The 14,219-nt window shown below is 40.6% G+C and overlaps 1 protein-coding gene across 4 annotated transcripts in view; it reads right to left on the bottom strand.

Moving 5' to 3' along the window:
- Positions 1-14,219, bottom strand: part of MGA (MAX dimerization protein MGA) — a 78,073-nt gene that overhangs the window by 5,686 nt on the left and 58,168 nt on the right. For all 4 annotated transcript variants that reach the window (XM_056134472.1, XM_056134473.1, XM_056134474.1 and 1 more), the window contains 5 exons: positions 13,931-14,061; positions 10,647-10,698; positions 5,711-5,917; positions 2,786-2,897; positions 1,970-2,203 (listed from right to left, as the gene is read on the bottom strand). In XM_056134472.1, coding sequence (XP_055990447.1) covers positions 1,970-2,203; positions 2,786-2,897; positions 5,711-5,917; positions 10,647-10,698; positions 13,931-14,061 — 736 coding nt within the window. The remainder of the gene's footprint in view (positions 1-1,969; positions 2,204-2,785; positions 2,898-5,710; positions 5,918-10,646; positions 10,699-13,930; positions 14,062-14,219) is intronic.

Below are 14,219 nucleotides of genomic sequence, written 5' to 3'. Positions count from 1 at the left end.
AGAGAACCCCAACTCTGCATTTACTTTTTCTTTTCTTTTTATTTTATTTGAGTCACACCAATGTGTACTCAGGACTTACTCCTGGCTGTGTCCAGGGACCACATGGGATGGCCACGATTGAACCCAGGTCAGCCATGTGCATGGCAAGTACGCTACAAGTTTAGGGTACTATCACTCTGGCCCCTAAATTTACTTTCTGTACTACTTTTGAGAAATGGTTATCTATCTGTCCTCTAATTCTCCTAAGGAAACAGAATTTCTTGTTGAGGTATAGGAACCAGTTTTTCAGTGTAATTATGGTTAAATCTTGTTAGCAAGTCCAGATGAAAACACACAATTCTATCTCTAATTGCTTTCCTTTACGCTGCTAACAAAATTATTTGATTTTCCCCCCATCTTTGAAAGGAAAGACTAAATGACCATTTAAATTCTGTCTTATTAGACAAAGTATTACTTGATTCTACAGCGTTAAATGCTTACTCATTTCCATGTCTAAGACAGGAAAACAGACAGAGCACTTTCACGCAGCTGATTCAGGTTCAATCCCCAGTACTCCACAGGGTTTCCAGAGTCAGAGTCACAAAAGAAGCGATCCCTGAGCACAGAGCCAGGAGTAAGTCCTGAAGAGGGCCAGGTGTGGCCCAAAAACAAAAAGACAGACTTCTCACTGATAACAGGCAAAAAACAAACAAAACAAAACAAACAAACAAAAAAAGGAAAAAAAGGAATCTAAGAATATAAACAAGTAATATAAAACCTATATAGTTCTGGGTCAGAGTCCAGGAATACAGCAGACAGGTGCTGCCTGCCTTGCACATGGCCACCCTGGTTGATACTTGGCATCCCATTTGGTTCCCCAGGCACCTAGGAGTAATTCCTGAGTGCAGAGCCAGAAGTTAACTGCTGAACATTGTGAGGTGTGGCCCCAAAACAAAGATCATTACAGTCTCACTTCCAAAATTAAGAGGAAAGAGCAAGAATTTAAATCCTGCCACATTTTTTCTGGTGCAGGGGGTCAGCACTAGGACCTGGTGAATGAAGCACATACTCTACCTCTGAACTATACTCCTAGCAAAAGTATTTTAGAATTTTCAATTTGCTTTAGCTAGACCCAAACATCCAAAAATCATGGGCTGAACTGCAAGGAAATTAAGAATTCATGTTTAAAGTTTGGAAAGATGGCAGATTTTTAAACAACACATTGAATCACTAGGGGGAGAAAAAAAGTCTATAGAGTACTATCGAAAGTAGGTCCTGGGGCTGGAGAGATAGTACAGCACCTGCCATGCATGCAGCATCCCATATGGTCCTTGAGCACTGCCAAAAGTTATTCCTGAATTCAGAGCTGGGAGTAACCCCTGAGCATGTGGTGTAGCCCAAAGTAAATAAACAAACAAAAACAGTAACAACAAAGTAGGTCTTGAGGCCAGAGTGATAGTACAATGGGCAAGGTGCTTGCTTTGCAGGCAGCTCACCCAGGTTTGATCCCCAGCACCCTATATAGTCCTCTGGAGCACTGACAGGAATGACCCGAGCCAGGAGTAAGCTCTGAGTACTGCCAAGTGTGGCTGTAAAACAAAAACAAAGTAGGTCTTACATTACCACTACTATAACCTCTTAAAATTTACGAGTGCAGAGGAGAGATAGTACACAGTGATTAAGGTGCTTGCCTTGCATCCCAGAGACCCAGTTTGAATACTGGGCACCACATACATAGTACCATCAAGGCTCACTCCTGAGCAAGGCCAGAATTGCCCCTCAGATAAACAGGGATTTGGCTCAATCAAAAACAAAAAATTTGCTATAGGGTATAAAACTAGAATTGAAATTTATTGTAGCTTAAATTCTACTTGTTATACAATTCATTTTTAATTCATTAAAACTAAAGCTAGGGTCAAAAGAAGACACTCAATTCCACCACAAAAAACTGAAGTTCGTCTATATTAAGGAAAATAAATGTACCACCTACCTGTGACCGGGTCCCTCTTCCTGGAAAGAATCAAAGGTTTCCCTGTCCTGTTATTTATAAACATCTCTCCCAGATCTACAGATGATGTAGAAGATCCTCCAGGTTGTTTTCCAGTTTTGAGAGACACATCAATCTCATCTGACCCCATCTTCTTCTTTCTTTTTTGTGCCTCTAAAGCTTGTTGTTTTGCATAAATATATTCTAGCTTCTTCAGGACTACTTCTTCTGTCTTACCTATAGGTCAATCAAAGAAATTGTCATTCACTCTATAAGCTTACATAATAATGAATGCAGAGCAATCCAAAATCCAGTTCATTTACAAGCAAAATTATAAACCAGAAGAAATGTCCCATTCAGTCCAAAGACAACTCAGCTTTTAAGAAAACAAAGAAAAGGGAGGGAGGGAGGGAGGGAGGGAGGAAGGAAGGAAGGAAGGAAGGAAGGAAGGAAGGAAGGAAGGAAGGAAGGGAGGGAGGGAGGGAGGGAGGGAGAGAGAGAGAGAAAACAATCTTAAACTATTTAAAAGATCTACTAATAAGACAGGAGAGACAGTAGAGGAGGGTTACGGTGTTTGTCTTGTTTGTGGCCAACCCCAGCTGGATCACCAGAACAAGAAGGCATGAGCAATAAATACTGCATCCTTGGTTTCTTGTACTGAATTGATAGCCTGATTGGCCAAGAATTTCTCAGAAGGGGTCCCTGGGCATCCTACACACTGGATTGGAGACCCCAGCAAAATAATTAAAGTAAGGTCTACTAAAGACTTCTGCTCAATGAGTTGTTTATTACATATCAGTAATCATTCACATATCTCACCTGAAAGAGATGATACTTTGCGTATCAAAATATTTCGTTTGCGAGTCAGGAGATTTTTTTGTCCTATCAACTTGTCCGCCTGATCTGTTAATCCCTGAATTTCACTGAATGCCTGGAAGAGAAATTGTTAATAATGCCATCACTCAATTTGTTCTTTCCTGAAAACAAGTAACGCTTACACACCTCTTTTTAGTAAAGCACACGCTCAACCACTGAGCTACATAGAGCCTGGCTATACAATTCCTCAAAAGCAAAAATTAAAATTTAATATTTGTGGACATTTCAATGCCTTTAAAACCACACATGGGGTATCGTGCCACCCAGCAGGTCAACCTGTACCTGTGGGGCGAGTGCATCAGCAGCCTGATAGTGCCTTCAGACTCCTTAATATCCCAAAACTGCCACTGTGCCTCTGACCAGACCACAACAACTTGGGACCAAGTTTCCTGAGAAATTAAATGGCCAAAAGTTAGGTATGTGAGAGTTATGCCCACAAACCACCTCTGGCTCAGCTATGCAAGCTCATTTATTTGCCTTGCTTCAGAGTGGGCCTTGCTTCAGAGACGCATAAATAAATCTCAAAAAAGATGAAAATCAGCCCACTTAAGTGCATTAATGGCCATAATTCAGAGTCTCACAAAATAATCTAGGAAGAGAGCAGCATGCCACAGAGATGCCTCCGGATGCCAAACATTTAAAAAATTTTATATTTCCCAGGAGCATGCGGCAGCTTTTGTGGCCAAACAACATCTCATACTATTCATAACAAGCAATACAAAATAAATTATTTATCATCTGCCTATGGGGCAGGCTTGGGGAGTGGTGGGAAAATTCGAAATAAAATGATGGTGTGAAGGTATAATGGTGAGATTGGTGTTGAAATATTGAACGTAAACAATTATTGTGAACAATTTATAAAAATGAAATTTAAAAATTAAAAAAAAAAATGTAATGCGGTGTTTATGCCTGCTTCAGTAAGCTTAACCAGTGGCTGAATAAACAGTAATCCTACATTTAAGAAAAAAAAAAAAGCCACTCACACTATGTAGGAGAAGTGTAGGGGAGGGGGGAGATAGTACAGAGAGTAGGGCATTTGCCTTACATACAGTCAACCTGGGTTTGATCCCCTATGATCCACCAAGCACCACAAGGAGTGATCCTTCAGCACAGTCAGGAGTAAGCCCTGAGCCCACTGAGTGTGGCTCTAAAACAAAATACCAACCAAACAAGTGAATATCCACAAACAAAAAAGAACCCAGATAGGATCTCAGGTCTGGTAGTCATGCAGACCTGAGATCCTCCAGAGAGTCACAGCACAACTAAAAGTTTATGTTCTAGAACTTATTTTTGTTGAAATAATACTTGGCTTTCTAGATTTTATTTGCAGGGAACATGAATCATATCTCTTTCCTAAGAGAAACATTGTAGCTAACAGGTATAATCACAACTGCAGGAAAACAACAAATCTTTACTCTTAGATTTTAATAATCAACCTTAACATCATTCCCTAAGTAAATTAGATTCCCTAATCAACCTTAACATCATTATCTAAGTAAAATCCGGTTGAGGGGGTCCTAGTGATATTACAGAGGATAGGAAGCGTGCATTGCATGCAGCCAACCTAGGTTTGATCCCTGGCATAATTCCTTATGGTTAACCGAGCACTGAGCATCACAAGAGTAATTCCTGAGTGCGGAGCCAGGAATAAGCATTGCCAGGTATGTCCCAAAAATAGAAAACAAAAAAATCTGGTTGAAATAACTTGGTTCTACAGATTAAAATTCCTACCTTCTCCAACTTCTGACTAAAAGCAACAACTGCAATTCCCTCAGACAATGTATGCAATGTTAAAATACCTACAAACTTGAATGTTTCATACTTTGCTATTTTTATTTTTGTTTCCCCCCAGTGCTCAGGGTACCGTATGGGGTGCCAGGGATTGCACCAGGCCAGCCAGATGCAATGCAAACACCCTACCTGCTGTATTAATGTCCTGGCCCAAACACTTCATATCTTCTTTTTAAAATGACTGTCAACTACTGACAAGTATGATAAAATATGACTTGTGCTGTGACAAACTGTTCATAGTGCTACAGAGAACCAATGTAAAGAGATGGCAGTAAACCGAATTTATTAGAGTTTCTGACATTATTTGAAGAGTTAACTGTCAGTTAAAAACTCTGATTTTGGAACGGGGGATATGGCTTAAGAAGTAGAGTGAATTCTATTATTTGCACATGTACTACTTGTACTTGGGCTGGAGCGATAGCACAGCGGGTAGGGCGTTCGCCTTACAAGCGGCCAACATGGCCGACCCGAGTTCGATTCCTCCGCCCCTCTCGGAGAGCCCGGCAAGCTACCGAGAGTATTCGATATGCCAGACACAGTAACAACAAAGTCTCCAATGGAGACGTTACTGGGCCCGCTCGAGCAAATCGACGATCAACGGGAGGGCCTTTACCTTTACCTTTACTACTTGTACTTGCACATGCATTGTACAAGGGAGGTCCTAGGTTCAATTACTGGCACTGTATCTGACACACATTCCCATCATGCCCCCACTGACATTAGTGTGAAACTAATGCCTCCTGAGCATTATGGGGAGTTCCCTCCTACACCTCTCCAACCCCCCAGTTAAAATCTGATAGGCCAGAGAGTTCAAAGGTTAAGGTACACAGTTCAGCTCTTAGAACAACATAAGGTTCTCTGAGCACCTAGTCAGGAAATACTCCCTGACCACGTGGCCCAAAAACATAAACCTAGACAACTCAGAATCTGACTTTCAATGAAAAACCACTGACTCAACATAAGGGTTCACTAAGCCACATTCAAGTACTGAAAACAAGTTATACTTTCATCTTCCAAATTATACTCCTTTCTCATAGCATGCCTTGAAATCAAACTTCTATTTGTCAGTCAACTTACCCTTGTGAGAATAAGACTTTTGGAAACCTTGGAAGAATGAAGCAATCCCAAGGTGATCTTTAATTTTTCAAAGAGATCCCTCATTTCACCACGGCGGCGCCGCTCATTAGCAGTGTGTGTCCGGCGATAGTAAGCAAAAGCTTCAGCTTCCTTCTGTAGTTTCTCACTCCAGTAATCAGGCTTCAGCTTCAGAGGGACAGACGACACCTATCCAAACAAAATGGTCAACTACTTTCATATGTATTTATCTCTTTCTCCATTCACAGTATCACTGTAAAATTCAGAAATTGACTATTGTCTGGATTCTCATCAACAATTTCTTAGTACCATCAGTACTAAGAGACGGAGATCTCTTCAAATCTAATTCCAATGTTGTAAATTTTATTAAGACTTCCCAACTCAAATTTCAATGATTCTCAAAAAAGGAAGAATTTTGAGGAAGATCCTTTAAAAAAAATAAGAGTTACGTAGAGCTGGAGAGACAGGGCTTGCCTTGCACACAGCTAACTGGTTCAATCCCCATTACTGCACATGCTCCCCTGCCAAGTACCACCAGAAGTGGACCCTAGGCCACAGTGCAGTCCAAAAATCACAGGGGGGAAAAGTCTGTTTATAAAATTTATTATTTGGGGAGATAGATGAGGTCTGATGGTGCTCAGGAGTCACTTTTGGCAGTACTGGAGGGATCATATATAGTGGTCCCCCAAAGATCAAATACATACAAGGCAAGGCAAGCACTGTAACCCCTGTGTTCTCTCTTTAGCCTTATTGTTATTATTACTAGATCATTAGAACATGTTTTCATGACAAATTCATGAAAAAATTAAACTGTAGATCAATGGAAAAAAATTTTAAAGTGAATGTTCAATACTTGAAAACTTTGGTAAAGAAATCCAACTCTTTTCTCCAACTACAACGAAGCATTGAAGGTTTCTACAAAACACTATGCAGTCCTATAAATAACAGGATATTGTCTGTATCTGAATTACTCATCCTTTGCATACTATCCTCCATGACAACATTTAAAACCCTAACTGCTCTTTTCAGGAAAGCTTTTCTACCCTTGATATACACCAGGATTTCTTTCTCATTGCTGAAGTCACTTATTATGAAAAAGTCAAATATGAGGCTTGCTTATTGATTTTTGGTTATTAAGTACACCTAATAACACTCTGGGATCATTCCTGGTAGTGTTCAGAGGACAGTATGTGGTGCCAGGGATTGAACCAAGCTCAGCCATGTGCACCTTCCCACTTTACTCTCTCTCCACCTCTACGGACAGGGTTTAAGATATAAATATATGAAAAGCTTATAAGCAAATTGTGGCCTAACTATATCCTCAGAAACATCACTGTTTAGTTCCTTTTGGGGGGTGGGGGCTTTTGAGCCACACATGGTGGTGCTCAGGGCTTACTCCTGGCTCCGCACTCTGGTCATTCCTGGTGGACTGGGGTAACAATACAGGGTGCCAGGCATTGAACTCCGTTCTGCCACATGCAAGGCAAGTGCTTTACTTGCTGCACTCTCTCTCCAGTCCCTAATTTTAATTCTTCTAGTGACTTTTTCTGGCTCTTCTACTTCATATATGTATGTGTGTGTGTATATATATGTGTGTGTGTATATATATATGTGTGTGTGTATACATATATACCCTAAGTAAATTTATACATTAAAATAGTAATGTAAGTATATTTTTTCATTATCAATATACATATTTACTTCCTACTATGCATAAAATTTAGCTCACCCTCTTCTAGTTCCCTGTTCCATTTTCCTTGTACACACCATTATTTTAGTTCTACAATTTCTCTGAAATCTAGTATAATTCTAGCTAAATTTTTCATTATGTAATAGAAGATCTCTGTAAAATAAAATTACCACTACTATCCTTCTCTTGTTTCTATTCCCCTCTTTCACCTCTCAGTTTGTCATTTGTATTAAACATTTTCAAAGACTAAAACTAAGCATTCCATAGTTAATTTATAATTGTAACAGCTATAAAAATCATTAACTGGCTACTTGATTATGACAAAGTAAGTACTATGCTAACAAAGTAATAATTATATTTCCTTTCATTTACAAGTCTAATTTCTCACTTTTCCCTATTAATTTTCTTCCCTGACACTGTAATTATCAATCCCTAAAAGTATCCCAAAGCATTTACACATTTATCTACAGTTAAATTCATTGTAAATTAGTATTGTGTGGGAAAATGAAAGCAAGACTTAGGAAATCACTACTCAGGCAGGAGTGGCAGTACAACATGTAAATCCTCAGCACCCCACATGGTCTCTCAAGCCTGCCAGGAGTGACCTCTGAGCAAATATCAGGATTAAATCCCGAGTACCTCTGAGTGTTGCCCAAAAGCCAAAAAGAAAAAAAGGAGGGGGAAAATGGAAGAAATCAATAAGAAATTTTAAATATTGTAAGACCCTACTTATAATTTGCACATAATAATTAAGGTCCAAACAATCCATTTTGTAAATAAATTATAACAATTCTTATTCATGAAAAAATGTCTAGAAAAATACTGCTGTATGTGAAGTAATTACAACTAAGGAACTGCAGAGTAGTTGACCACCCAAAGCAGACCAAATCCATGTTAATCACCTGTATAAATCTCTAAAATTAAGAGGACAGGGCTGAGGGAGGGATAACTCAATCAAACAAATACATGTCTTGGATATGGGATGGCTAGGGTACTTTTTTGTTTGTTTTGGGGCCATACCCTGAAGTACTCAGGGCCTATTCCAGGATCTGCTTTCAGAGATCATTCCTGGTGGTGCTCAAAGAACCATATGGGGTGTTGGGGATTGAAATGTGGTTGGACCCAAAAGGAGAGAGAAAACAAAAGGGAATGCCCTGCCATGGAGGTAGGGTGGGATGGGGGGGATAGGGGTGGGAGAGATACTGGGATCTGTGGTGGTGGGAAATGGGCACTGGTGGAGGGATGGGTATTTGATCATTGTATAATCAAAACCCAAGCACAAGAATCTATAAGTCTACAACTGTACCTCATGGTGTCTCACGGTGTTTCACTAATAAAAAAAAAAGAAAAAAAAATTAAAATAGAAAAATTTTTAAAAATTAAAAAAAAAAAGAAAGAAATGTGATTGGGGCCGGGTTTTGATGGAAGAAGTCTCAATACACAGCCAAGTATAGAACAAAAACCAAACCAGGGGCTGGAGCAATAGTACAGTGGGTAGGGCGTTTGCCTTGCACGCGGCCAACCTGAGTTCGATTCCCAGGATCCCATATGGTCCCCTAAGCACCGCCAGGAGTAAGTCCTGAGTGCAAAGCCAGGAATAATCCCTGTGCATTGCTGGTTTTAACCCAAAAAGCAGAAAACAAACAAAAAAAAGCAAAACACCCAAACCAAACCAAATCCAAAGGGCACATGCTTTGCATATAGAAGACGTAGGTTCATCCCCAGCACCACAAATGAACTCCTAAGCACAACCAGAAGTGTCCCTAAGCACTAAGAGTAGTCCCTAAGCACTGTCAAATGTGTCCCCTGCTTTCAAAAAAGAAGACAGTGCCTGGAGACGGCTCAAAGGGTCAAAACCAAATACTTTGCATGCTAGAGGCCTGGGTTCGATCCTGACACCACATGGGTCCCACAAGCACTTCTAGGAGCAACCCAAAGCACTAGCAGGTGTGCCCCCTACCACTCTCCAAAAAAAAAAAAAGAAAAGAAAAGAAAAGAAAAGAAAAATGGTTGAAACCAGCATTTTTTAACCATGAGTCTTATGGCACCAATTGAAGCGCCCCAAGAAGATTTCCTGTGGGGCCAGAGGTATTAAAAAAAAAAAAATTAACATAAATGGGAGATTACAGCATAAGGCTAAGGGACCAAGGAATGATAGAAGATCAGAAGGGGGAATTATTGGGAAATGTTTGAGAAACACTGCTTTAAACAAATTTCCTTCTATTCTGTGTAGTTGTGAGAATAAAGAGAAAACTGCAAATTACAGTATCATGTACTAACTACATTAGGAGAGATGTAGAGGCCGGAGCAATGTAAAGTGGGTAAGGCCTTTGCCTTGCACATGGTCAATCTGGGTTTGATCCCCGCATTCCCTAAGATCCCCTAAGCACTACCGAGAGGAAATCCTGAGTGAGGGGCCAGATGTAATCCCTGGGCATCACCAGCTGTGACCAAAAAAAAAACCAAACTAAATAAAGATTATTTTATGGCTTCTTGAGTCACTAGCCATCATTTCACTTAAAAAAAATATATATGTATATATATATACATATAGTTTTTTAACTTTTTGGGTCATACCCAGCAATGCTCAGGTTACTCCTAGCTCTGCACTCAGGAATTACTCCTGGTGGTGCTCAGGGACCATATGGGATGCCAGGGATCAAACTCGGGTCGGCCATGTGCAAGGCAAACATCCTACTGGCTGTACTATCACTCCAGCCTTACACTGAAAATCTTGAGCCTTGATAAAGAACACCAACTTGGCTTACAGCAAATCACTGTATTATAGAATTAGTTTTTAAGTAATTACAGCAATCTTCATATGCTTCATATCCATTTAATCCCCAAAATTATTCCACCATCTAGAGAAAACAAGAAAATTAAAGAGGGGGTTACTAAGGCCAGGATGTGGTTCAAGAGGTGGAACACATGACTTGCATGTTACAAAGCCTGGAGAGTTGGATACACGGGACTGCATGGCATCTCTAGCACCACAAGGAATGGCCCTGGAATCCTGAGCACTGCTCGGTACAGCCTCCCACACACAAAGGAGGAAGAAAACAGTATTACTATGACATTTTTAAAGAATGGGCAGGGTGGGGTAGGACTGGGTGTTTTAAGTCATTTGTAAGAAGAGCCATGAAAGAAGTCACAGCTAATAGAATTCACACTGCATTAACTCTGAGGACAATACCAATAAGCAATCATCATTAAATGAATTGTAAATACCTTTCGATTCCTTTCAGCAGCTTTTTCTTCTGCAGATACATGGGTTCGGCTCCTAGATTAAGACAGCATTTTCTGTTACTGTAATTCAATAATCTACAACCAATTTCACAGCTATAGTAAACCAAACCACCCCAAATTGTCTACAATGTAACCAATTTCTTTTCCTGAGGTACAGTATATGTGGTCAATAGATTCATTCTACAATATCCTTTTTATGATTAATTTTGATTTTGGGGCTACACCTAGCCAAGCTCAAGAATTACCCCTGGCTCTGAGCTCAGGGATCACTCCAGATGGGTTGAGAGTACCATATGGGGTGCTGAGCATCGAACGCAGTTCAGCTGTGTGCAAGGCAAGGGCCCTGCTGTACCAATGCTCTGGCTTAAATTTTTTTATTTTATTTTTTTTAAGAAATTTTTAGATATTATAACACCCTGGTTCTTCATAGTTTGTGCTTTTTATATCTTACTTATTCTTAGCCTTTTGTAATTCTACTTAAATAACATGGTTATCTCTCCTTTATTGAATTCTTCCTAGTCTTTCAAAAAAAATAAATGTACAGCTTTTGTTAATAGAGTCCCATTTGTTTTTCCTGATACTGGTTTATACGCGATATTTTATTTTATTTTTTTAATTTTTATTAGTGAAACACCATGAGGTAGAGTTGTAGACTTACTATACGCATATTTTAGATTGTAGCACTGTCCTCTCGTTGTTCATCAATTTGCTCGAGCAGGCACCCGTAACATCTCCAATGTGAGACTTGTTGTTACTGTTTTTCCTGGTATATCGAATACATCACAGCTTGCCAGGCTTTGCCGTGTAGACTGGATACTCTTAGTAGCTTGCTGGGCTCTCCGAGAGAGCCGAACCCAGGTCAGCCACATGCAAGGCAAATGCCCTACCCTCTGTGCTATCGCTCCAGCCCAGTATTTTAGATTACATTTCATTATTGCTGTAGAATTTTATATTTTCATACAAATACTTATACTAAACCTTAAACCCAATAGTACTGCTGGACTTAATTCTAAGTTCAAGAGATTATTTAGCCTTTTTCAACTTTAAATAAGAAACAGCAAAAGTAAGATTCAAAAACCTCTGAAATGGGCCAGTGAGATAGTACAGGGATAAAGTGCTTGCCCTGCATGTGGCTGACCCTGGTTTGAGGCATGGCATCAGAACCGGGACTGATACTTTGAGTACAGAGCTGGGACTGAGTCCTGAGTAATGCTGGGAATAACCCCAAAACTCAAAAAATAAATACCTCTGGAATCAAGAGAAATTTGGACTACTCCTCCCCTGTGCCTTCCAGACTTTTCCTTGGAATCATAAGGGATGAAGTCTTTCTCAACTCATTACTATCATTAGACCGTAGTTAGTGACAGCCAAAAATGCACACTATTTGGAAAAAACTAAGAACTGATAAGTTTGGAACAAAATAAGAACTTTACCTTACACCCTCACCCCCCCCAAGCACTCTTCATTACAAGGCTTACTAAACAAAAAGAAATACATATTTCTGAACCAACTATTTTGTCCTCTGTATTTTGATTCATTAGCTGAACAGGTAAAAGATGTTAACTGCAGTGCATCTGTTCGATAATATACAACCAAATTTAGAATATAATGTCATCCTGAAAGATAAAGAAACTGGTCTAAGCTGAATAATCCATTTGTGTCAGTTATGCTAACATATACATGTATCATATTTGACTACTCAGAGGGGTGATTTCCTCACTTGATAAAAAAATGTCTCTAACGGGGGCTGGAACATGATTGCCACTCAATGCCTCTTTTGCAAACCACAACACCCAAAAGGAGAGAGAGAACAAAAGGGAATGCCCTGCCACAGAGGCAGGGTGGGAAGGGGGTATGGGGGGTGGGAGGGATACTGGGACCCATGGTGGTAGAAAATGGACACTGGTGGAGGAATGGTTAATTGATCATTGTATAATTGAAATCTAAGCACAAAAATTTGTAAGTCTACAACTATTTCATGGTGTTTCACTAAAAAATAAAAAAAAAAGAAAACAAACAAACAAAAAAACCCACAGGGGCTGGAGTGATAGAACAGCGGGTAGGGCATTTGCCTTGCAAGCAGCCGACCTGGGTTTGATTCCCAGCATCCCATATGGTCCCCCAGCACTGCCAGGAGTAATTCCTGAGTGCATGAGTCAGGAGTAACCCCTGAGCCTCACCAGGTGTGACCCAAAAAGGGGAAAAAAAAAGTCTCTAAGACTTAAGATTTTCTAAGGCAAGAAGAGCTGAAGATGGCAAAACTAGTATTTCAGTAACCAGTGCACCAGACTTCAAAAGTCTGGTATTAAGATTTACACATTGTGTCATAGGAATAATCAAGTTAATTAACTACCAATTCCGGTCTCTGATTAGAAAATATCTAAGGGAATAAAGAAACTGGTCAGTTATCCAAAGATCCTAAACTGAACATTTTTTGTTTATAGTCACAAAATATAGTAGGTAGGGGTCACACACCATCAACCCCCCCCCCACGCCCCCGTGTAATCCTATCAATGGCCAAAACCAAGACCCAGAGACTATAAAACCCAGCTCCCAGAAGAGAACAACGCAGAGTCTCCTGTCCCCGTGCCTGGCTGTCCTCACCGGGGCCCCTTGGAGGGGGGCGGGTTGAGCTTCCCTCCTCACCCCGAGCAGAGCCCCTACAGCCAAAGACCTCCAGAACCAGCCACAACCATGCTGAGACCACTCTCCACACACATGAAGGTACCGGCAGAGGAACAAAGGCATGCGGGTCCCGGGGCTGAGATCACCAAGCCTGCTCAGATCGGGGCTGAGCATCCTCCACTCAGATCCTCCATCTTCCAGTAGGCAGGGGTCACACCCACCAACTGCCCCCCCACCCCCCACCCACCGTGTAATCCCATCAATGGCCAAGACCCAGAGACTATAAAACCCAGCTCCTGGAAGTGCGCGGCCACATTTGCGGCCGTGCAACATTTTATTATCTCATTCTTACTTTGGACAACCTGGCAAGCTACCGAATGTAGCCTGCCCACACAGCGGAGTCTGGCAAACTCCCCATGGTGTACCCAATATGCCAAATATCAGTAACAATGATGGGTCTCATTCTCCTAACCCTGAAAGGGCCTTGAATATGGCACTTTTTAAAATCTCAGGGCTAGGGCGAAGGAGACGTTACTGGTGCCTGCTCGAGACAATCGACAAACAACAGGATGATTGTGATCATGATTGTGAGTCACAAAATAACCCCAACAAAAAATAATCCAAAGAGAACTAAGACTTACGACTGTTTTGAAGTCTGTGTGTGAGCAACTGCAGTCTTCATGTGAGCAGCAATAATCTCATCAGAGAGCTCTTCCACAGTCTCAATGTCCACCTGCTCCTCATCCTCCTCAATGTAGTCTACACAATTCTTCTGAAACACAGTATTTGCTCATAAATAAGGTATTGAAAAGCAAGCGCACTTCAACTTTTCAAATGAAAATTGCCCTTATAAAACCAACCAGAGCTAAATAATGATATACCCTGAGTACTAATAATACTAAACTTGTTAATCAAAGGAAGTCATAAAGA

The sequence above is a fragment of the Sorex fumeus genome, unplaced genomic scaffold (genome assembly GCF_029834395.1).
Source record: "Sorex fumeus unplaced genomic scaffold, SorFum_2.1 ptg000098l, whole genome shotgun sequence".
NCBI classification, from domain to species: Eukaryota; Metazoa; Chordata; class Mammalia; order Eulipotyphla; family Soricidae; genus Sorex; species Sorex fumeus.
This window is presented reverse-complemented; position numbering and strand designations above follow the sequence as displayed.